Raw genomic sequence first — 26,521 nt, forward strand, 5'->3', positions numbered from 1 at the left:
AGCCAGATGCCTTTTCTATCTCTAACCTTTACCTGCTTTTCAAGCAAGGAATCTTCACATGTTTTTGAAAGCACAAAGCAAGCAACCAGTTTGTGATGGTCTCTAGGAGTTTGTAGAGTGTACCTTCTGGACAACAGACGTTACTGTGAAAAACTACACTTTCCATATGATCAAAATTTAGCATCATGGATTTGAACCATATTTCATCTCTTTCATTTCTATTTATATTCTATGTTATTTACAGGCATTTGAGCCCAAAATACTAATATATTGAAATGAATATCCCCCTTTTTGAAATTTAAAAAAAATCTCCATTGTTGACAGTTTCTCATACACAATCTGTTTATTCACACAATGCTTCTAAATAGGTTTTCTCAAATTGAAACAAAAATATAAAAAATAAATATCTATATGAAAATTACGTATCTATAAGTGTGATGTACGTACTTATCAATAAATGTACATGTAGGTATATGTACGAATGTATGTGTGTGTTTAAATGAATATATACACATACACATATATTCATAGATATATTTATATACACTTGCGTATATACAAATTCAGTAATACATAAATGAATACACACATATGCACACAATCACACAGTATCATACTATTTTCTGTCTTTACATTTTATATATATATATATGTCTATTTATCATTGATTCTTTGTACACACACCTATTTGCATATATATACATATATATATATATATAAATAGATAGATAGATAGACAGATAATTTTTTGCTTAAACATGTTATATTGAAGACAGGAAATATGAAAAATCTTTAATAAAAAATATTAAATTCAAACACAGTGATGTCTTCAATATATGTGTGTATGTATATATGAGACAGAGAGAATAAATACACTGATAAATGGATAGAGAGATTGAGATGTAAAGTCAGATACATGGATAGAGAGAAAATAGATTAATAGCATATAAATTGGTACATACAGACTGACGCTCCAACAGGTAGTTACAAAAATACATTTTTGTATAAATTAGATATATTGAAAGATTTCACAGGAAATGAATTCCTTCCCATGTGTGCATATGTATTTATAAATGCTCATATGAAAGTGTGTATATATTTATATGCGTGTGTGTGTACGTATAAATGTGAGTGTGTGTATATATATGTGTGTGTGTGTATATATATATATATATATATATATATATATATATATATATATATATATAATTTATTTATTGATATGTACATAACTAATATAGTTATAATTTTCCTTCAAATATTTTTTCCATTTCAATGATTGCCTTCTCTTGTCGTTGCTTTATGCTTCACGAAACTCGGAGTACTGTGGGCTACAGAGTTAGGATTCAAGAAGCTTCTACAGCTAATAATATATATTTTATCAGTCAGTGAATTGCATCCATGCTGGAGCACCAGCTTAAAGAGTTTTAGTCAAACAAATTAATCCCTCTATTTACTTTTTAAATCTAGTGCTTATTCTATCAGTCAGTTTGCCAAACTGCTCGTTCACAGGGACATAAATAAACCAACACCAGTTGTCAAGGGGTGGCAGAAGACACAGATACAAATACACACATACACACACACAAAATGCTTGCACATAGTTCCATTTACCAATTTCACTCAAAAGGTTATAGTGGAAAACCTTGCCTGACGTAGCACACAGTGGGACTGAACTCAAAACCACATGGTTTCAAAGCAAGCTTCTAAACCACGCAGCCACACCTATATATACACACACACACACACACACACACATATATACATATATATATATATATATATATATATATATATATATATATATATATGATGATATATATAGGGTCAGGTGAAGCTGTGTGGCAAGCAGCTTGCTTCCCAATCATATGGTTCCAGGTTCAGTCCCACTGCATAGTCCCTTGGGCAAGTGTCTTCTACTATAGCCTCAGGCCAACCAAAGCCCTATATGAGTGAATTTATTAGACAGAAACTGAAAGAAGCCCATTGCATGTGTATGTGTGGGGGGAGGGTTGTTCCCCACCCCTTCACTCCTTGACAACCAGTGCTGGTATATTTACACCCCTGCAACTCAGCAAAAAAGACTGATAGAATAAACACTAAGCTTAAAAAATAAGTCCCGATATTGATTTGTTTAGCTAAAACCCTTCAAGGTGGTGCTCCAGCATGGCCACAATCAAATGAATGAAACAAGAATGAAAGAATATATTATATAAACATATTATTATTATTATCAATATTATTATTATATATATATATATATATATATATATATATATAAAGGAATAAAGAATCTTGGTTCTGTAGTGATAATAAAAAAAATTAATCCGAAGTAATAAAGGTATCATTTCTTTATTTAAGCACTTTTCTTTATTTACACAAAGCCATTTATACATGAGGTGTAAATGGCTTTTAAATTTTCCTGAACAAGATACTGCTAAACTCATTATGTCTTAAAATTATGTACCTGTAATAAAAATAAACTTCAGACTAATTTTTCTTTATTATTATTATGATTATTATTATTATTATTATTATTTGTGTAATTTATTTATTTATTGTAATGCTGAGATTATTTTCTATCACCATTCAATTTTATGTAACTGAATTGTAAAGCATAAGGCTCTATTCTTTATTTATAGCAAAGATAATATGAATGGGCAATCTTTGATGTGGAAAGATGATAAAAATATGTCTATATAAAAATAATATCTATAAAAAGTGTGCACATATCAATAAATAAAAATATAGTTATGTATATATGTTTATTTGTGTATGTATAATATGGGCCTTGAATACAGAGGATTTGCAAATATTAAACAAAATAAAGTGAACATACTCCATTGGATGTGTAATGTGTGTGTGTATATAAACAACAGAGCACTAATGATCTGTAAGGAAAACTGGATATAAAATAGATGTAGTCTGCAATAGAGAAGACTAAAACTAGTATGGGCTGTGATGCATCTAGAACATATCAGCTGTCCAAGAACACAGATGTAGAAAGAAGTGCAGTAGATGGAACCTGAAGAGGAAGGATGAAGTTTATTATTTATGCGCCTTATTTATTATTTTAAAGCCTAGACAGGCTCATGGGATGGTTTCCCAGTTTCTATGCCGTATGTGTTCCCCCACTCAGCTGGACGGGACGCCAGTCCATTGCAGCTTTACTCAAGAAATAGGAAGAAAGAGTGAGAGAAAGTTGGGGCGAAACAGTACAACAGGGGTCACCACCACCCCCTGCCGGAGCCTCGTGGAGCTTTTAGGTGTTTTCTCTCAATAAACACACACAACGCCCGGTCTGGGAATCGAAACTGCAATCCTCCGACCACGAGTCCGCTACCCTAACCACTGAGCCATTGCACCTCCACAGGAAGTTTGAAGTAGTGAAGATTAATCTTAGAAGGCTGATCTTCATGAAAATGGTGATAAAGTCTGTGATGGCTGCAACATGAAATGCTGGAAAAGGCTCATCCATGCAAGCATGACATAACAAACTTTAAAATGATAGGAGTTAATGAGGCTGCTAGGTTTATATTAACACTTGGACCTCTTGCCCAATATATCTCTCTTAAATCTCCATCTGCCATTCTCTCTCCCCCATCACCATCTATATCCCACATCCTCCTCTCTCTATTATTCATCCTTTCCTCACTCAATGTACCCATAACTCTCCCTCATAAGGACTCTCTGCTCCTGTGGGACTCAAGGTAATCACAATATGCCCCCAATAGACTTTACTTACTTACTTACTTGGACATGCAGCAGCATTCACTTGGGATGGGTTGAACCAGTTCTGACCAACAAGTTCATGTTCGGAATTTCAGTGAGAACACAAGTTCACATGTGGTCTCCGATCACTCGACTTACTGTCAATAGTCAACCATTGCAGAGGATTCACTGACCAAGTCACCACCAATTATTAGAGCAGACATAGCCTAGGTTTCAAGCTGGTTCTAGAGACATGCTTTAGCAAAAGCCAAGAGGTGCCTCACTCCCAGCAGTCTTTCAACACACCAGACACCAACCCAGAATTTCCGAGGGCCCATGCTATTTCCAGAGAGTCGTTGAACATACACTAGATTCATTTGTCCGTTTGACAGGTCATGTTTTTAGTCCTGCTGGGTTTCTAGCATCCTTCCTCACACTGCCACACTAACAAAATAGACTCTACAAAGAGTAAGCAATAAGCAGAGGCAAAATAATGGAGAGAGCCTTTACTTTGTCTAAGGACATGACAACCTCTCTTGTGCTGGGGCCACCATAAAATACATCCAGTTAGAATTAAGAAGAGCATTCAGTCATAGAAACCCTGCCAAAAATCAAAAATTCAAGTGAGGTGTGGGTTTACTGATCCATCTAGAAGTGTAGTATTTCCAAATAAGAATTAACGCAGACTGTAATAATGACTTATTCAACCCATGCCAGTATGGAAAATGAATGTAAAATAACGTTGATGATAGTAGTAGAGGTGGTGGACACACACACACATAATGTGTTAAGTTATTTCTTCCATCTCTGTGTTTGTCTTATATATAAGAAAAGAGATGACAAAGGAAAAGAATAAGCGGATTATCTTATGAACTTCATTAGTTAACAGTTCTTTTCGCAATAAGATACGGTGGACTCAGTTGAATGCTTGAGTACTGCACCTCATAGTGGAAACAGCTGTAAGCTAATGGAAGTTCATAAGATAATCATTTATTCCTTTGTCATCTTTTTTCTTATTACCACTCTGTACCCGACTTACAGTTCATCCAGAAGCACATGTATACTGAGATCTACGACAGGTTATTGGTATCATAATGGCAAAGTGAAATATTAAAATATTCGCATATATATTATCTGTATAGCTATGCTTAGACATACAAACACACATATACATATAAATTCATATGCATATATTTATGTATTTAAGTATATATGAAACAGTTTCTCTTTTAAATATGTTATATTAAAGACAAATTCTTCAATAAGAAAAGATTAAACTCAAACACAGTCATACCTTCAATGGGATGCATGTATAAGTGTGCAAAGATCTGTGTTAAAATGCATAGATAGATAGATAGATAGATAAAATGAAATGACAGAGCTAGAGTGAAAATAGATTAACAGAGTTACAATGAGACTGACACTCCAACAGATAGTTACAAAGACAATTTTTTCAAATAAATTAAATATATTGAAAGATTTCACAGAAATTAATTTCTTTGTGGGTGTTTTTATGAGTAACCTGTATGCTTAAATATATAGTAATGCAGCTTCTCTGCAGCAAGAAACCTGTTCTGCTCTAGCCTTTTCCTCTCATACTTCACCTCTCTCAACTCCTCATCTCCAAGCATAAAGCTCTTGGTGTTTGTAACTGTGCAAGCTACATGGTGACTTCACTTGTGCTGGTGGCTTGAAAAAAGAAACCCTGCTACATATTGTCAAGTGGTTGGCATTAGGAAGTGTATCAAGCAATTGCAACCATATCCTAGAGTGAAATGCAGTCCTTGGGTCCATCAGATCCTGTGATACAAGCATGGATGTTAAATGATGATGATATATATTTCTATACTTATATATGTGTGTGTGTGTGTGTGTGTGTGTGTGTGTGTGATCATTACCATCATTGTTGTCGTCGTTTAACGTCTGCTTTCCATGCTGACATGGGTTGGACAGTTTGACTGATGACTGGCAAGCCAGAAGGCTGCACCAGGCTCCAACCTGAGCTGGCAAAGTTTCTACAGCTGGATGCCCTTCCTAACGCCAAGTGCTCTGAGAGTGTAGTGGGTGCTTTTTACATGCCACTGGCATGATGGCCAGTCAGGTGGTACTGGCATCAACCATGCTTGGACGGTGATTTGTAAGTGCCACTGGCACAGGAGCCAGTCAGGCAGCATTGGCAATGACTACACTCGAATAGTGCTTTTTATGTGCCACCAGTTAGGCAGTACTGGCATCAGCCACGACAATGACTTCACTTTAATCAACAGGTTTTCTCAAGCACAGTTCATTGTCCAATGATTAAAGGGTACTTTTAAATTGGCCTATATGCTACACTAGCATAGGCCACGGTTACGGTCTCATTTGGCTTACTGGGTCTTCTCAAGCACAGCATATCTCCAAAGGTCTCAGTCAATCATCATCACCTCTGTGAAATCCAACATTCGAAGGTCGTGCTTCAACACCTCATCCAAGGTCTTCATGGGTCTACCTCTTCCACAGATTTCCTCTACTGCTAGGGTGCGATACTTTTTCACACAGATGTCCTTATCCATATGCAACACAGCACAGTCATCTCTCTTGCACACCACATTTGATGCTTCTTATGTCCAACTTTTCTCTCAGGGCGCTTACTCTGTTGTGCACGTACACTGACATTACATCCAGCAGAGCATACTAGTTTCATTCGTTGCAAGCTTATGCCTGTCCTCAGCAGTCATGGCCCATGTTTCACTACCATGTAGCATGGTTGTTTGCACACATGTGTAATACAGTCTATCTTTTATTCTGTGCAAGAGGTCCTTTGTCACCAGAAGAGGTAGGAACTCTCTGAACTTTGCCCAGGCTATTCTAGCAGCTACACTTTCAGAGCGTCCACCCCCAGCTACTGACTTGGTCACCCAAGTAACGGAAGCTATCAACTACTCGTAGTTTTTGCCCCTGGCATGTGACAGAAGCTGTTTTCTGCACATTTTCAGTGTTTATTGCCCCTGAGCATTTGCCACACACAAAAACTATCTCCCCAGTTAGCCTTCCTTTGATATTGCTGCACCTCTTACGTGTCCATAGCTTACATCGGGTACATCTTATGGAGTTTCTACCTACGCCTTTTCTACAGATCAAGCTTTGAAACTACAGAATGCAGCCCTTGCATTTAAACCCATTGAAGAAAACAAAAGTTCAAGTATCTTCTGCCATAAATTTGGGTCAGTCCAATTCTTGTGAATAAACTTGTGTACAGGGACTGTTCAGAGAAAAGCCCATTGTGTTGACTGCACCTCAATTTGTCAAAGTTTCCTCCTCTCCTTTTGCCCATCAGTCCTGGAGTCCCAGCAAAAGGCCATGGGCCTAATCTGTCTTCTTTGACTAAACTAGAAAATAAGAACTTTTTTTTTTTTTTTTTAAGTGCAATCCTTTAGTGCTAAACATAAATTTGACTTTGTCAAAATTATTTGAAAATGGCTGTTTTATGAAAGACTGAACAGCAATCAGAAAGCAATCAAAATAAAAGCAGTATGCTGATATGGATTTTTGAATGAAATTAGGCAACCAAGGCAAAAATTATCGTTATTTCCATTCCAAAACTCATTCCACACCATGTTATTATCTAAGGCATAAAAGTATAGTTTCCTGTTTTATTACAGAGTAATTCTCATTTCATACTTGGTTAGTTATGTTCGAGCTGTCCGTTAATATATGGTTGTGTTCAAAATAACAAGCCAAGCCAATATATTGATACTCTAATTTTGGTGAGACATTAATGTTTTTTTTGTTTTGTTTTTGTTAATGTTTCTTGTGTGTGTATGTGTGCATCAATTTTTCATTTAGGAAATATTTAAAAATAACATTATCTAATTATGAACAGGATTATTTTACAGCTTAAAAACAGAAATTATTAATTAGGATATTTATCATAATGTTACTTTATTCCTCTGTATGTGTATGTGCATACAGATACACATACACAGAGGCTTGGTTGTGTGGTTAAAATGTTTGCAACCAAGTGGTTTCAAGTTCAGCCTCAATGCACAGCACTTTGAGTAACCGTCTTCTACAATTGCTTCTAGATAACCAATGCCATGTGAGTTACATTAAGCCTGTTGTGTATATATGTGTATATGGGAGGGAGAATATATATGCATGTGTGCAAGTGTGCATGAATTCTTGTATCTTGTTTGTCACTATTTGAGTGAAGCCATTGTGATACTAATATTCCTTCAACTGAAAAGGGATACATATATATATATATATATATATATATATATATATATATAGGGAGAATTCACAAAAAAAACAACAGATGAAGACAGGTGGTGTAGAAAACAAATAGACGTGTTAGTATAATGCAAGGGAATTGAAAAAGTCTTTAACGCTTCAAGCCTACGCTCTTCCACAGAAAGGAACACAGAAAGAAACAAGGAGAGAAAAAAAAGTGTGTAGTGGCTAACGATCTATCATGGCGAATCATAAATTTCGGTCAGCCCAATTATTCTTATATTAGAAGTGTGTATATATATATATATATACACACACACACACACACTTCTAATATAAGGATAAAATTTTTTCAAAACAAAATATTTTATCAGTGGCCAACATATTAAAATATCTTTTAAGGTGAAAATCATAAACAATTTTAAATAAAGACAAAAGAAAAAAATTTTATATGCCAATATGCTGAAAAATAGACTTTAGATTGTCTAACTACATACAATATTTTTCACTATAAATACAGTGTGTGAGATGTTTCAATATGCTGTGTATTTATAGTGAAAAATATTGTATGTGGCTAGACGATCTTTTGCCCTTATTTATAATTATTTATTTATATATATATATATTAAAAAAAATATATATATATATATACATATATACTTGTATATGATGTGTTGTGAATTTATGGAAGGAAGTCCCATAAAATTCAACAATTTTATTAAAAATGGAGGAGACAAGATGTTAAAATATATAAGAGAATTTTAATTCATACAGACGATCGTTTCATACAGTGAAATAAAAATCCTGCAAATTCATGGTTGAATTAATTAAATTAATCATATATCACTGTACTCTTCAGTGCAAGAAGTATAAACAAAATTTTTATAAAGAACTTGAGAAAGGAAAAACCAGAATAGGATCTAGGAGATTCATATTTATCCTTATGAGAAAAAAAGACTATGTGAGTCCAGTTAGGTATTAACTATAACTAAACACTATAACAGTTATTTGAAAATATAAGTAAAAGAGGTTTCAGAGACGTTCCCTCTATAGATGAGTAAGGAGGTTATATTTTCAAATAACCGTCCTTTCTCAATTTTGTTTATATTTCTTGCACTGAAGAGTACAGTCATATATAATTAATTTAATTAATTCAATTAATTTAATTAATTCAATTCAATCATGAATTTGCATGATTTTTATATCTCTGTACGAAATGATCGTCTGCATGAATTAAAATTCTCCTATATATTTTAACATCTCTTCTCCATTTTTAACAAAATTGTTGAGTTTTATGGGCTTTCTTTCCATAAATTCACAGCACATCATATACGAGTATTATTTTCATATTCAAAATTTATGCCAGTAAGCTTACCAGCAAAATATGAAGAATCAATATTAGAAATCTTTTTTGGAAACCTCCAAATTAAAAGACGAATCTAATTCAACCTTTTTACACACACACACACACACAAATATATATATATATATATATAAAGAGAGAGATACAGCAATACCAATTTCTTACATTGGCGCATTACTTAAAGTCTGCAAGAGAGGAATATAGTCACTGGAATCAATGCCAGTATATCAGATGTTTATCTCAGAATGCTAGAAGATATAGTAGAAACCAATTGGAATGTGAACTTACAGTGCAGAGATACAAACTAAATGTTGTAAAGCATGTGGTTCAGACGATATTATTTCTTTTACTCACCACTCTTTTCCCCTCCCCCCCCCCACCTCCTTTGTATGGCTAAATAATATATAAATCTTAGATTTCTGTGTGAGAGGAAAATTTAAGACCTGATTTTGGCAATATTAATATGATCCATAAAATACATTCATAATATTTACTCTGTGAATTATCTTGTTTATTACTACCATTCAAGCAGAAGTACAATCAATACAAAGAAAATTGTCTAGAACTTAAAAGATTTCATCATAAAATACTTCCTAATAACTTGGTATCTAGATTCAATATTCACACAATCTCTTGACCCTTTAAGCTGGAGAAGAAAGCTGCTTTTTTTTGTTTAATATTAAATAATTTAATTATATATCAATCACAAAGAAAGTTTTTGATTTGATTTTCTTTTTAATTTGTTTCATTCTTTTTTTTTTTTTTTTCAATTTTTTCTGGTAATAGGAAATTATTTACAGGGTTTTAATTTTTAAAAAGAAATATTTTCTAGAGAAAAAAAATCAATTTTTTTTTATAATGCGCAATGTCAAATTTTGTGCTGGATGGTTGAATTTACATCGCTATATCTCCTGTAATTTAATTTATCAATCCTGAGTCCGGTTGGATAAAGCAAGACTTGCTTCTATCAAACTTGATCTCACAACATAGGGTATGAGGGAGGGATGTTGAATATTGCAAGGCTTATTTAATCCTACATGACTTGTTAGCCAATTATATTTAAATTACTTTCCATATGCAATTATGACTCAGTTGTTTGATTAATTTTCCTCTTACCCTACACTTGTCGTTGCAGTGTAATGGGACTTATACTAACTTCCATTGCTTTAAATAGGCACATGCTTGGCAGTGTGGTAAGAAGCTTGATTCCCAGCCACGTGGTTCTGGGTTCAGTTCCACTGCAGGGCTCCTTCAGCATGTGTTTTCTTCTATAGTCCCAGGCCAACGAATGCTTTGTGAGTGAATTTAGAACTTAGAAACTGTGTGGAAGACTGCTGTTATGTGTGTGTGTCTTTGTGTTTGTCCCCCACACCACTTTACAACCAATGTTGGTTTGTTTATGTCCCTGTGCCTTTGCAGTTCAGCAAAACAGACTGATAGAATAAGTACCAGACTTACAAAGAAATGAGTACTAAGGTTGATTTGTTTGACTAAAACACTTTAACGCACTACTCCAGCATGGCTACAGACCACTGGCTAAAACAAGTAAAAGATATAACATAAAGAAATGCAATTGTGACTTGTTTGTTTAATTCTCCTCTTACCTCACATTTGTTGTTGCATGTAATGGAAATTACACTAATTTCCAATACTTTGAACAGTTATGAGGCATCTTGTCTCCATGTAGGGTGCCAGTTAGTTACAAGCTATTACCCATGCTGTGTTGGATTAACCATTAACCATGTGGTAAGTAACTTGCTTACCAACCACATGGTTCTGGGTTCAGTCCCATTGTGTGGCACCTTGGGCTGGTGTGGTTATGTCCCCGTAATGTAGTGGTTTGGCAAAAGAGACTGATAGAATAAGTATTAGGCTTACAAAGAATAAGTCCTGGGGTTGATTTGTTTGACTAAAGGCAGTGCTCCAGCATGGTCACAGTCAAATGACTGAAACAAATGAAAGAATATAAAATTATAAATGAAAGTGACCAAATAAATTAATTCCTTGTGGAATTACTGTTGATTCTCTATGGTCAGCCCAGAGCTATTGAAGAAGACAATTATCCAAGGTACCACACAGTGGGACTGAACTCTGAACCTAGTTGGGTAGCAAGCTTCTTAACCACACAGCCATCAATACTTCAGACTTAGCTGCTCTAGCATCAAAACCTCTAATTCAACTGATATACTAAAATTCTTCAATTAAGAATCTACAAACATAAATCTTTAGTTTTTTTATCTTATTTCAGTCATAGGACTACGACCATGCTGAGGCACCATCTCGAAGTTTAGTCAAACAAATTGACCCCAGCAGTTATTTTTTTAAGTCCAGTACTTATTTGGCTGAATTACTAAGTTACAATGATGCAAACAAACCAACACCTGTTAAGCAGTGGGTAGCACAAACACAAAAATGTGCACGCACACAGACACATACACACACACACACACACACACACACACACACACACACATATATATAAGGCGAGCTGGCAGAAATGTTAGCACACTGGGCGAAATACTTAGCAGTATTTCGTCTGCCGCTACGTTCTGAGTTCAAATTCTGCCGAAGTCGACTTTGCCTTTCATCCTTTCAGGGTCGATTAAATAGGTACCAGTTACGCACTAGGGTCGATATAATCGACTTAACCCTTTTGTCTGTCCTTGTTTGTCCCCTCTGTGTGTAGCCCCTTGTGGGTAGTAAAGAAATAACACACACACACACACATATATATATATATATATATATATATATATATATATATATATATATATATATATATATATATAAATTATTTATATATAGAGGGTGATAAATTGAATTAATATTCAATTTAAAACCAAGTGGCCTAGCATATAAAAATTCTGAAAATTCAGAAAAATTGTATTACATGTGCATAAGAAGGGATGACCTCTTTCTAGCATATGCAGATGTCCACTTAGTGGTCATCCCTTCTTATACACATGTAATATATATATATATATTTGGGATTGAACCAAAAGCCACATGATTGTAAAGCAGATTTCTTAATTATTCAGTCATTTCCTGCACTTTATGTATACTAATTCTTTGTGTTGTTTTACAGAGAAACGATATGCCGAGACATGGGACTACCACATAACACCCTCCACTTTCCTCCAGTTTGATATCTCGATGGGCTGTGGTACACTATACAACACATTATACAGCGTAAAGCTGGAATATTCTATAGACACAGGCAAGACATGGCACTCTGTTATAGATGAGTGTGCACCACCAAAGTTTATTTGTAATGGCTACCATTTAAGTAGCCAATATGTTTCAGAACAACATATCAACTGGACTCGTATTACTATCTATCTTCCTGCTGCCTCAATGTATGTATTGATTTTATGTAATATTATTAATTACCTTAATGAGTTATTATTGTGCCTGAATATTTTGTTCACTAAAAAAACAAACAAATAACTAATAAATTAATTTTCTATCTGATTTTTTAAACGAGCTGATATCTACATACAATCATGTAGTATAGAAAAAAATATGCTATGTAATTTAGAAGTGAGCTTGTATATAATCATAAAATTTGGTCATTAACTTTCATAAAAATCCATTATTCAACTCTATGAACACTGAAACATCATTTAAAACTTATTCCTAACTTCATCAATTACTTTATTTGGCTTCTTTTTAATGGAAACCTTTTGTGAGGAGACAATTTGTTCTGCAGATATTGTTGATGAAAACTTTCTAGAAAGTTGAAGAAAATTAAACTTAGAAGAAAATGTTTGTCTGGGTTATGTACAATATGTTCCAAATTTATTTAAATTTACTTCATATGTATATACTGTTAATTCTCCCCCTTTACCATTTAAACTGACCATATCTGGCCCAAATATTCTGTTTTATGTTCAAACAAGCCAGATCTGGTCTCTCACATTTACCCTACAATGTCATTCTAAAAATAAACAATCACATCATTGAGATCTCAAAGCTACAAGATAATGCATGATTTATTCAAAATAATGTGAATAAGTATTACACTTGACAGAGTAGTCTGAATGCTGAAAGGTTAGAATGTACAGTGCTGAAAAAAGAAACCAGTTACCATATTTCTGTTGAGATGCTCTGTGTTTCTTTCAATTAATTTTAAATATAACAAAGAATTTAGTAAAATAACATAGTTATCATTAAGCTGATGTTAGGAACATAAATTGTGACTAAGGTTTGGTGGAAGATTTTAATTCAAAACTTATGAAAACAAGACATTTGTTCCACAGAGGCAGTTTCAGCCAGGTTGGTATCGAAAGGGTTAAAGGATTAACTTTGTTATACATGAATATATTTGCTTTCTTCAATAAGAAACAGCCTATATTGTCATAAACAGAAGTGCTTCTAATTTACTGTGAAAGGGCTGATCAGTTAATATGCCAACAAAAAGTTATTGTTCTTAAGGCAGAATAACCTGACAATTGTTGTAGATCTTTAAGATTTGCTTTTCCTTTGAATGATGTCTTTCATTTTTGACCAGCAAATGGGTCATTTGTTTAGAGACTGTTTATCATGTATTACCAGACACTCACACAGGCACACACAGATACAATATCACACACACATTTAAGTACTTAGAATATTTTATTCCCTTATTTCCATTTCTTATAAATATTGTAAACGGATTTTAAATTTCAGTGTTTCTTATTATTTTTAAATGTACTAAGGTGGCAAGCCGGCAGAATCATTAGCATGCCAGACAAAATGCTTAGCGGTATTTCGCCTGTCACCATGTTCTGAGTTCAAATTCCACCGAGGTTGACTTTACCTTTCATCCTTTCGGGGTTGATAAAATAAGTACCAGTTGAACACTGGGGTCGATGTAATCGACTCATCCCCTCCCCAAAAATTGCTACCCTTCTGGCAAAATTTGAAGCCATTATTATTATAAGTATTTATTGATGTTACCCATCTTGGATTTGTAAATTTTGTTTGTAATTCTTAACATGACCTTTTCTCTGTATCAGTTCTCCAAACACCAGATTCCGGTGGTTTCAGCGCACCGAAAGTCCTCGAGGTGATATTTGGGCCTTGGATAATGTATATCTAGGAGCAGGTTGTCCTTGGTTATGTTCAGGCCATGGCTACTGTGATCAAGGGAAATGTATGTGAGTAATGTTTTTATTTATTCATTGTTTTAGCCTCTACATTTCTAGAAAACCTGTTTAATTCTGGTAAGGATACATCATCTTCCTCATCACCATCATCATCATCTAATATGTTTTCCCTGCTGACATGAGTTTAACTGTTTGATAGGACCTAGCTAGCTGCAAAGCTACACTGAGCTCCTATGTCAGCTTTGGCATAGTTTCTACAGTATGGCTGGATGCCCTTCCTGCTGCCAACCATTTTACAGTGTGTATTGGGTGCTTTTTTTGTGCCATTGGTACAAGTGAGGTTGTCAAGTAACTTTCAAAACAGGAAAAAAAATGCTTATTCAATGTTCTTTCATAAACTCTAATCAATGATTTAGTTTCTACTATTAGGACACTAAATGGTACTCCATCAGTTATGACAATGAGGGTTCCAGTTGATCCAATCAATGGAAAAGCCTACTTGTGAAATTAACATACAGTTGGCTGAGCACTCCACAGACACATTCCCCCTTAATGTAGTTCTCTGCCAGCTCCTTCTCAAATTAGTTAGTTAATCTACATTACTCCATAAGGAGCAAAGGGCCACAAACATTTCATGCCAATTGAGGTAGCCCAAGGAAATAGGCTACCTCCTTGATTTCAGACCAAGAGAGACCGATTGCTTTTGCTTCAACCTTCATGCATCCTTTCCAGGTCTTCTTAGGTTGTCCAACCATGCTCTTTCCTTCAGATTGCCAGTCTGACATTTGTCTTGCAATGTTGCTTTCAGGTCTCCTTAGAGTGTGATCAATCTCACCCCATTTCCTTTTCAGAATTTCTTGATTGATGGGAGTTTGGGTTATTTCTGTCTCAGACTTCTGTTTGAAATTTTGTCTGGCAACCAGATCTTGAGGAGGTAGCACAAACATTTGTGTTCTCAGATTAGATACACTAAATCTATTTTCTACTCTTTCAAGCAGCACTATTTTATCTCCACAATCCATCCACCTCCAGTGACTTCTATCACAGATATTTTTTCAAAATCATTTTGCATTCTTTATCATTTCCCATGATTCCTACTACACTTCGTATTTTCTTTCAAGTAGGTTTATCATCTAACACACCAAATTAACAATCTTCAATTTGTTTTGTTGTTGTTATGTTTTAGATTTGTTTGTATTTTTTTTCACCAGATGTGATAAGGGTTTTCTGCCACCCAATTGCGTACCTGAAAAAACTCTACGAATGAATCTAAGAGACGATTTTAGTTCTGAAAGTCTTGACTACAATAAATGGCAAGAATTATATGGAGGTGAAGTTTCTGACATATGTGGCCACTTGGTATCAGGAAATTCCTTAGTATTTGCAAAGGCAAGTTCTTATAAACCATTATTACATTCCATTTCATGTTTAGAAAGTAAAATAAGGACATTTTAAAACAGACAAATACCTGATGGTATTGAGCTTAACCCTTTTGTTACCTACAATGGACTGGCATCCCATCCAGTGCTGGGGGTGGGTGGAATATATGCACCAGAGAAACCAGGAAACTGGCCCTATGAGTTTATATGACTTGGAAAGGATCTTCATCCTATTGTTATATTCTTTTGTCACCATATTTCTGCTGAAATATACTGCATTAGATTCAATCAATTTTCAATCAAAAAAATTATGAAGAATTTAGTAAAACAACTGTCATTATTAAGCTGGTGTTTAGAATATAAACTGACATAAAATTCTGATAAAAGGTTTCAACTTAGATCACTCTAAAACAGGAAGTTTATATCCTGCAACCAAGGGCAGTGTCAAGTAAGTTGATATTGAAGAAGTTAAAATCCTATAACCAGTCTGAACAAAATAAAAGAGAGGCAATCCAGGATACTCTGTTTGAAAAATCATTATTCTATCACTTACAATTAATAAATAACCCTATGATAAAGAGCTAATGAGGGAGGTGGTGATCTCTATGTTGTTGTTCAACTTGCTAGAAATAACAGCTAAATCATTTTCAAATCACACCTTATCATCTTAAAATGATAAAACATTCATATACAAAATGGCAGGATAATGACCACTGGTATGTCTTTGATCAGAGCTGCCCTGGGGTTAAATAGAAACAATTGTAAATTGTATTAGTAAAAGCATGGTTGTGTCATTAAGAAACTCACTTTGCAACCATGTGTTTTCAGGTTTAATCCTACTGCATGGCACTTTGAATAAGTGCCTTCTATTGTAGCCCCTGGGCCAATTAATTCTTGGTGATTGAATTTGGTAGACAGAAACTGTGTGGCGGTGAGCTGGCAGAAACGTTTGCATGCCAGGCGAAATGCTAAGCAGTATTTCGCCTGCCGTTACGTTCTGAGTTCAAATTCTGCCGAGGTCGACTTTGCCTTTCATCCTTTCAGGGGTCGATAAATTAAGTACCAGTTATGCACTGGGGTCGATGTAATCGACTTAATCCGTTTGTCTGTCCTTGTTTTTCCTCTCTATGTTTAGCCCCTTGTGGGCAATACAGAAACAAGAAACTGTGTAGAAGCTTGTGTGTTTGTATTTGTCCCTCATTGCTTGACAACTGTTGTTGGTTTGTTTACATCTCTATAACTCAGTGGTTCAGCAAAGGAGACCAATAGAATAAGTACCAGACTAAGAAAATAAGTACTGGGGTTGATTTGCTCAATTACGCCTTCACTGCACCATGGCTGCAATCCATCCTGTGAATGGAACATGTAAACAATATAAGAAAGGTATAGCCATGGGATCAAGAAGCTTGCTTTACAACCATACAGCTTCAGGTTTGACCCCACTGTACAGGTGCTTGAAGTCCTGAATTAACCAATGCCTTGTGAATGGAATTTAAGTAGACAGAAGCTCTGCAGAAGCTTGTCATAGATAAATGTATAGACACACAGATGGACAGATGAATGGATGGATAGACAGATGGTAGTTTGTGTCTGTGTCCACTGGTGTAAAAATGTTATGTTTAATTACATCCCTTTACATCAAAAGATAACTTAACCCTTTCGATACCAACCTGGCTGAAACTGCCTCTGGCTCTGCAGTATAAATGTCTTGTTTTCATAAGTTTTGAATTAAAATCTTCCACCAAACTTTAGTCTCAATTTATGTTCCTAACACTAGCTTAATGATAACTAAGTTATTTTATTAAATTCTTTGTTATATTTAAAATCAATTGAAAGAAACAGAGAGCATCTCAAAATAAATACGGTAATGAAAGGGTTAACCATTTGATAAAAAGAGGGCGATAAACTAGGTACCAATTCAAAATAAGTATAGAGTCAATATGATCAAACAAAGCCCCTGAAGCCAGAAACCCAGCATAGTCTGTTTGTCTTACTTTTATAAGGTAAATGAAATATTTAATTCAATAGTCATTTGTATAGTATACTTAATGTATACACACAGCTGATAAGGCCAGTTATTCCAGCATTTGCCCTGATATATCATCACTTGCAGTGTTAAAAACACAAATATTATCCCAGTAGTGGCGAGCAAGAGCTCAAGATGAATTTCAGCTTTTTGTGCCTTTCAATGATATGTACTTGCAACCAGCCCCATTAAAGCATGTGGTTGGCTGTGAATACACATCACAGAAGAGACCCAAAAAGGGCAAAATGCAGAAGAGGCCCAAAAAGGGCATCTGGCACTCTTGCTGATCATTGCTAGAGTGTTTTTGTCTCCCTCTGATATTTATTGTTTTTAACACAGCATGTCCATAATCTTGTGAAGGATCCACCAGATTCATATCCAGTCAATGATTCACCAGATTTCACATCCAGCCAACGATTCTACTCTGAAACTGGGTTGTGTCTTATTACTTATATGATTTGGGAGTGTCAGCTCAGACTGTTTGGCCATGTTGCTCAATTTTCCAAGTTAGTCTGCTTAATGTCTCCTCTTCACTGATGATCTGACTGTGTTAACAACTTCTGTTGATTGACCATATGCCACATGGTCACATTAGACAAGGAGGTATCTTGCAGAAATGGAGACTGACTGCTCAAAGGTCACCCAGGAGAATTCAGGAATATACTGACAAACAGCAAATGCAGCAGCACACTGCAACAGTGTATTCCCCCACACTTAACCTAACCATATCCATAAGAGATGATATCTCAAGATGAATACTGGCTTGTTGATAGTGTGTATACATTAAGTATGATACATAGATGGCAATTTTAATTTAATACTGCCTCAACTGCTTATACCAGAAAATATCTAATTTAATAATAATGTTCATTTTTCAAGGAAAAAAAAAGAAACTTTCCATATTTGATTATATGGAAGAGGAAATCTTTCTTCATTCTGAATTGAAACTATGCCCTTTGCCTTCATTATAGGATTTACTACGGCTTGTTGTCACAGAGAATATGGACACAACCATGATTAACAATATTGAGTTCTTCTTCAAATATGCTTGCAAGGGAGAATCACTTGCATGGCCACGTCGGGAGAGTGTACTGCTGCAATACTCTATTAATGGTGGCATCACGTGGCATTTACTACAGGAAATCCATTACAAGAATGACTCCAACACACGGTAAATGCAATTTTCTTTTTTAATCTTATAACAAAACTTAGGACTTCTAGTTATTGAACTTGTAACCATTTATCATTTTAATTTATTCTATCATTTGAACTGTTTTCTTTGGTCAACTATCCCTCATTGTATCTATGTTACAAATGATTATTATTATTATTATTATTATTTAAAGGATTGATGTTACTCCTCCAGAAAATAAAGAAACAATAAGAAGAGTGTGACTGTTATCAAATGAACAATATTTCAACATCTTGTAGTAACATCAATCTTCTAAAAATTACCAAACTGAAGTAGATTGAGATGTTTATTTTGAACTTGTGGAAGACGCACGAGATGTCAAAATATTGTTCATTCGATAACAGTCACACTCTTCTTATTGTTTCTTTACTTTCTGGAGGAGTAACATCAATCCTTTAAATAATAATATATAGGCGTAGGATTAGCTGTGTGGTAAGTAGCTTGCTTACAAACCATGTAGTTCTGGGTTCAGTCCCACTGTGTGGCACCTTGGGCAAGTGTCTTCTACTATAGCCTTGGGCCGATCAAAGCCTTGTGAGTGGATTTGGTAGACGGAAACTGAAAGAAGCCCATCGTATATATATATATATATATATATATATATATATATATATATATATATATATATATATATATGTATGTGTGTGTATATGTTTGTGTGTCTGTGTTTGTTCCCCCAACATCGCTTGACAACCGATGCTGGTGTGTTTACATCCCTCGTAACTTAACAGTTTAGTAAAAGAGACAGATAGAATAAGTACTAGGCTTACAAAGAATGTCCTGGGGTCGATTTGGTCGACTAAAGGCGGTGCTCCAGCATGGCCACAGTCAAATGACTGAAATGAGTAAAAGAGTATATAAATATAAATTAGAAATGGAAACCAAAACAATAAATTGAACAATTAACTAATGGTGTTGAAACAGCTGTAATTTATGTGAGATGTGTCATTTGTTTGTATAAAATAATAAAATGGACTTGAATTTATCATTTAATGATTAAATTATCTAATTGTTCAATTTATTATTTTGATTTCCATTTCTAATTTATATATATATATATATGTATGTATGTATGTATGTATGCTTTTGTGTTTATCTCTCTCTTCTCCCACTGCTAGACAGCAGTGTTGCTTTGTTTACATCCCCATAACTTAGTGGTTTCACCAAAAGTGACTCATAGACTAAGTACCAGACTTAAAAGGAACTAAGTACTGGGTTTGATTTGTTTGACTGGACACTTCAAGGCATGAATGAAGTTCCATAACTAAAGCAAGTAAAAGATAAACAATATACATTTTCGCTTTTGATAAACTTTAACAGCTTGGAAACCGAAATGTTAAGACAATATTTGCATTATAGATCTGACATTAATCATTTATGGTTTGTTTTTAATGTTCTTCAGCTTCTTCAGTGTATTTTTACCTCCATTAGCCAAAGCCAATGCAACAAAATTCAGATTCTGGCAACCAAAGCATGGAGGTTAGTAACATAATTTATAATGCAGAAATACGATGTCAATTTGTTGGTTTGTTTTTTTGTTTCTAATTTTAATCTTTTAACAGTTTGTATGTATGATGAATTGTAGTAGAGTATAAAAATAATTATTTAGTAGTTTATTGAACAAATGAATATTCTTACAGTAGTTATTTTTCAGTTAGCAGAAAATTTTCTGTCATATAACGTGGTAAAATATTTCTTTAAAAAATATTTTCATAAATTGTTTTTACACATTCATACACACACTCACATACATACATACATACATACATACATACATATGTGTGTATGTATCTACATATGTGAGTATCTATGTATGTGTGTATGCATCAATGTATGAATGTGAGTATAGGCATGTATACATACATGTGGTATGAGTGCATATATATGTATGTTTATACATATATATATGAGAGAGAAAGACAGAGTGAGCAATAGTTAAGTACCATCCAAGGATATATATGTAAACATGGGTTTGTGAGTGAATAACTTAAAAACTGTTGTGGTTTATAATATATCATGTTATTAATGTTTTGTGGAAGTTCATCTGCTAGTTTTGAAGTTATCTCTATTAAAACACAAAGAAACAAAATCTAACTTTCCTAAGCATGTTGACTCAAAGAAGGTAATGATTTAAGACATTTTCAGTGAAATATTTATCACACGTCTTAAAATATTTTCTAATATTAAACAAAGACTACAACAGTTGACACCAAATTTAATAATAGCTACTAAAGTCAAAACTGCAGTATTTTCTCAATGTGTTCATTCACATAATTTAGCTTTAGTTCAAAAGTTAGATACTTTTTAGCAAATTTGGTGTATTTACCAAGATACAGCATGCTGCCAATAGCTAGGGTCACATAGAATTAATTCCAATATCAACAGGGATATCATGTTTTGCATTATCAGCATATTCAACTAGACTGGTTCAATAAGCTGATAGGTAAAACCTGAAGTCCTTGTTGACTCAAATGTTATGGTAAATTTGACTCTATTCTCAGGGTTGAGTCACCCTATTTATATATATATTCCATTGTTATTCTTAAACTAGCTTTAAAATTATAATCCTATTTAGCATTTTCAATATTAAAATTTTTTTCTTCAAGAATTCAAATGAAATTGTTTTGTTGACTTTGTTATAGGTTCAATGAAGTCAACATGGGCAATAGATAACTTTTTTGTTGGAACTATGACACTCAACCCAAACATGCTTGATGACAAATTTGAAAAACCATCATTAGATCAAGGTCTGTGGCAGTTTTCAAACAATGGAAAACTTGGGTCATATTGTGAATTCAGCAGACGGTACGCCATTTTACTTGATTTTTTTTCTTCTTTCCAAAAGAAAATAAAAAGCTTCAAAAACTATCTTGGCTTCCCACTTTAACCCTTTTGTTACCATATTTCTAGCGAAATACACTGCTTTTGTTGTAATTAATTCTGAAAACAATATAATTAATTAAATAAAATTGTCATTAAGCTAGTGTTTGAAACAAATTAATATGAAACTTTGATGGAAAGTTTTAATTTAGACTACTTTACAACAGGAAGTTTGTATCATAGAGCTCGTGGTAGGTTGATATAAGATTCATTGTAGTAGTGTAGTTATGATTTCCAAAAATCTAGAGTAAGATAAAAAAAATTTCCCTTATATTGATGACAAAAGACTATTTCCTGCAAACGAAACATTAACTTATAAGAATAAATTTACATTTAATATAAATAATGCCTCCTCAGTATTCAATGGTTAACTAAATCTGGTAGAACAGAATTCTACAAATGCCTTTTTTGATTGACAATTGTCCAGAGATTATTTACTCTTGTGTTTTCATCACCCCTTGCTTGATATATTAACAAACCATTATCAGAGTGTTATGGAAGAGTCACATAAACGGATATGTAATATTTTAAAATCTTATAATTTTCAAAAATAAGCAACTATGTCAATGTTGGCAAGGTCTCTCTCTATCAAACATTATAACATTGTGTCTAAGCAGTTGTAGGTAAGTTTCCAATATGTTAGTGTCTAATTGCCTGCAACTACAACTTTTGTAGAATTCTGTTGATGCTGCCACCTACAGTTGCTCTCAGAGTAAGAGAGGGAGGGAGAGAGAGTTTATTAAGGAATTATAGTTCCTTTATCAGAAAGACTAATGCCTGTTGGTCAGAAGGGAAAAATGATTGAAAATTTCAAGTTTCAAAATCATCTTGCAGGGAACAAATTGAATGCCAGTATGGCAGCATGGTTAACAAGCTCATTTTAAAACCGTGTGATTTCAGGTTCACTCCCACTGTGCGGCACCTTGGGCAAGTGTCTTCTACTATAATCCCATAGCAACCAATACCTTATGTGTGAGTCTATGCATGTGTGAAGGTGTATATATATAGGTATGTATGTATGTACGTCTTTGTGCCTATATTTGTCCCACCTACTACTTGACAGTGTTGGTTTGTTTATGTCCTCCTAACTTAGGAGTCCAGCAAAATAAACGAACAGAATAAGTATAAAACTCAAAAACTAAGTACTGGGGTCAATTTGATCACAAAAAAATCAGTTCAAGATGGTGCCAGAGCTTAGCTGCAATCCAATGACTAAGACAAGTAAGATATAAAAGAGAAATTCTTCCTTTAGCTTTCTGACTATTATGCTCTTGCCTCCAGAGATGTCAGCACATTGGGAAGAGGTACTGAGCTGCATAAAGAAGCACTAAGCTCTAATTGTGGAGGGTACCTGTTGAAGGGGTAGACCCAGGAAGACATGGGATGAAGGGTGAGAAAGGATCTTTAAATGCTGGGCCTCACTGAAGAAATAACAAGGGATCAGGAGATGTGGCAATTTGCTGTACTTGATAAGACATGACAAGCTAAGCGAAATCGCTGTCTTCCATACATACAGATTTGTCCTTTCAGGTGCCAGTGTCATTAAAAAAGCAGCCATGCCAATGCTGTGTTAACACACCTGTACCGGTGTTGTGTAAATGCACCTGTGCTGATGGCATGTAAAAAGCACCCAGCACACTCTGTTAAGTGATTGGTGTTAGTAAGGGCATCCAGCCATAGAAGCCATATCTCAACAGACAGCTGGAGTCTGAGCAGCTTCCTGCTAGGCAGCTCAATGTCAGACCATCCAACCCATGCCAGCATGAAAGGTGGACGTTAAACAGTGATGATGATGATGATGACGACGACGACGACGACGACGATGACGTATTTATGTGAACAGCAAGCCAGTGGTCAATGGTGAATTTTTCTGTGGACCAGTTTTATGAATAATTATCTAATGATGGGCATCAGTATGAATTTATTTCTGTCATTCATCAACTGCCTAAACACCAGGAAGTTGTTGAGATAATTTACACAGTGTGAGAGGTGACGGGGGTGGGGGGGTATCGTGAGTTTGAAGGAGAGAATCATTTCTAACAAGATTATCTGTAAACCTTGACTCATGCACCAGAGGTCAATGCTTTTCAGAATGAAATTCTTTGTATATCTCTGAAGTATTCTGACAATCTGTATGGGCCTGTCTAATTTAATGACTCCATATCATATGTTATAACAGGAAAACAACAGATATCATTTGATAAAGTTTGATTCCAAACAATACAAAGATATTGATGTTTCAAAACTTTGGAATATTCCAATATAGAAGTAATGGTAATGATAGTAATGTTATTTATTAGATTATTAATCAGTACTACTAATAACTATGGAATCTGTCTTTAACATCATTAATTCTAAACAATTTACTTTCAGAATTTGATAGTTCTATACATTCCTTCAGTCTCTTCAATTTCATGCTCCTTTTGCAATTGTTAGCCATTATAGATCAATATTTTTACTGATCTCCTCAGCCAATTTACATCAATATTTTTCACTGGAAATGTTTGGTTTTAATGTTTTGCAGGTCTTTCTATTCAGTTCTCTGCCAGTTCAACATGTCTGTCATTAACAAATATTTTATTGCATGGTGTCTTTGATATTTACAGGGAAAGCACTCGAACTGCAGGCAGCTCAGCTTTGGTATTCAAAAGGGGAACTGGAGAACATTCTATTGTTACGAGAGATTTGGATATTGGACCTATGTCAGTTGTGCAATTTGATGTAAGAATATTTATGTTATTATATTAGCTATATTGGTGATATAGAGCTTTGCAAAGATATTAAATATTGCCTAAAATATAGAGAAAGTATTATACACATCTATTTATTCCTATGGATTTGGTGTGATATGTGTTCTATTAACTTTCAAAATGTTTCAATACTATTATACTTTTTGATTTTGAAATATTATAATGTTGCAGCATGGAAAGTGTTTATAAACCATTTAAAAATGCACAAAAACCATTAAATTCACTTCAATATTTAAATTTAATTTGTCAAAATATTTTCGTCGCTTTGAGGCCGTGACCTGTTCACTGACAGGTTGTGGTCTCAAAGCGACGAAAATATTTTGACAAATTAAATTTAAATGTTGAAGTGAATCTAACAGTTTTTATGTGTTTTTAAATGGCTTATAAACACCTTCCATGCTGCAATTGTTTTTGTTTCAGCACACGATCTCAGATCAGATCACTTGCTTTGCAAGTACATCTCCGTAAATATTATAATTTTATTTTAATGAAAACATACTTACAAAGTACAATTATTATAAAATATCTATTAATTGTATCAAGGAGAAAGTTTTCAGCTAGTTTTTTTTTCTTTTTCTTTTTGTGGAAGGGGAATGTTTTTTGCTATTAATGAGAGGTTGAATGGCAGTATCTATATCCCACTTTAGGGCCTTAGTGACTGATAGAAAAGAAAGGAGAAAATTATCCTTTGACTAGAGTGTTGATTCAAATATCTACAATAGCAAACTTCACTAAAGGTACCCAAGGCTCAAGCGTTGCTGTTAAACCAAACAACAGATTAATCTACAACCTCCAAAAGACAGAAATGATCTCTCCAACAGGCTTTCATTCAGATTTTTCTCCTGCAAAATTTCTGTTACAGGGTTTTGGTTGATGTGAGAGTATGGTAGAAGACACTTGCTCTAAATGCAGTGCAGTGAAATTGAACCTGAAATCAAGTAGTTGAGAAGAAAACTTCTTAACCACACAGCCATGCTTGCACTATGTTAGACTTCTAAACTCCCAGACAATGTATTGCTAGTGCATATGTTATTATCAACATTGCAGTTTATCTGTAACTATTACACACAGGTATGTTGTACATCAATATGTTTCAATTTAGCTGGACATAACTGCAGGTCATATGTGCAGCAGAGCAGATTGCAGCCATGTTCTTCCTATGTCTGAGTGTTGTTTTTTTTTTCTTTTTGTTTCTTTTTTGTCAGTTTTAATACTTTTGCTTTACTTTATAAATTATTGTATTGTCTACTATGGGAAATAGTTATCGTGCATGGTTTATAACTCTATACACAGTTTGTAGCAAAAATTTGTGGACCAGACAAAGTTGACATAATTAGTATTGATCTTATGTTTTGCTTGTAGACTAATGTCACCATTTTATATTTTTATCTAATTTTCAAACCAATGAATGATTGCAGGGTATTTCATTGTCTTTGTCTTAACTGCATGAATGTTATTGGTGCGTTATTGGGACACCTAAGTGTTTCTCTTGTGTATTCAGAGAATATTAGTGTCATTGAACAAGACAATGTTTTCCATTGTTTTTGTTGGAAAAGAAGATAGATTTATTTTTATCTGTTGCTGCAAATAATTTGTTCTTGAGAAACAAGGTTTTCATTTTGTAATTGTAATTATGTAATTATTAATAATTGCAATTATGTAATTATTAATAATTATAATTACTGATAAGGTGGCAAACTTGCAGAATCATTAACATGCCAGGCAAAATGCTTAGTGGCAGTTCGCTTGTCTTTACATTCTGAGTTCAAATTCTGCTGGGGTCAGCTTTGCTTTTCATCCCTTTGGGATTAATAAAATATGGACCAGCTTGAGCACTGGGATCAATGAAATCAACTTACCGTTCCACCCTGAAATTGTCAGCCTTGTATCAAAATTTGAAACCAGTAATTATAATTAATGA

The 26,521-nt window shown here is 34.2% G+C and overlaps 1 protein-coding gene across 3 annotated transcripts in view; it reads left to right on the top strand.

Annotated features, from left to right (window-relative positions):
• The window catches only part of LOC106875197 (reelin), a 221,159-nt gene that overhangs the window by 139,081 nt on the left and 55,557 nt on the right, over positions 1 to 26,521 (top strand). For all 3 annotated transcript variants that reach the window (XM_089350383.1, XM_014923240.3, XM_089350384.1), the window contains 7 exons: positions 12,372 to 12,642; positions 14,284 to 14,424; positions 15,585 to 15,762; positions 18,750 to 18,949; positions 20,373 to 20,449; positions 21,613 to 21,775; positions 24,457 to 24,571. In XM_089350383.1, coding sequence (XP_089206509.1) covers positions 12,372 to 12,642; positions 14,284 to 14,424; positions 15,585 to 15,762; positions 18,750 to 18,949; positions 20,373 to 20,449; positions 21,613 to 21,775; positions 24,457 to 24,571 — 1,145 coding nt within the window. The remainder of the gene's footprint in view (positions 1 to 12,371; positions 12,643 to 14,283; positions 14,425 to 15,584; positions 15,763 to 18,749; positions 18,950 to 20,372; positions 20,450 to 21,612; positions 21,776 to 24,456; positions 24,572 to 26,521) is intronic.

The sequence above is a fragment of the Octopus bimaculoides genome, chromosome 4, assembly GCF_046866305.1.
Source record: "Octopus bimaculoides isolate indiv1 chromosome 4, ASM4686630v1, whole genome shotgun sequence".
NCBI lineage: Eukaryota > Metazoa > Mollusca > Cephalopoda > Octopoda > Octopodidae > Octopus > Octopus bimaculoides.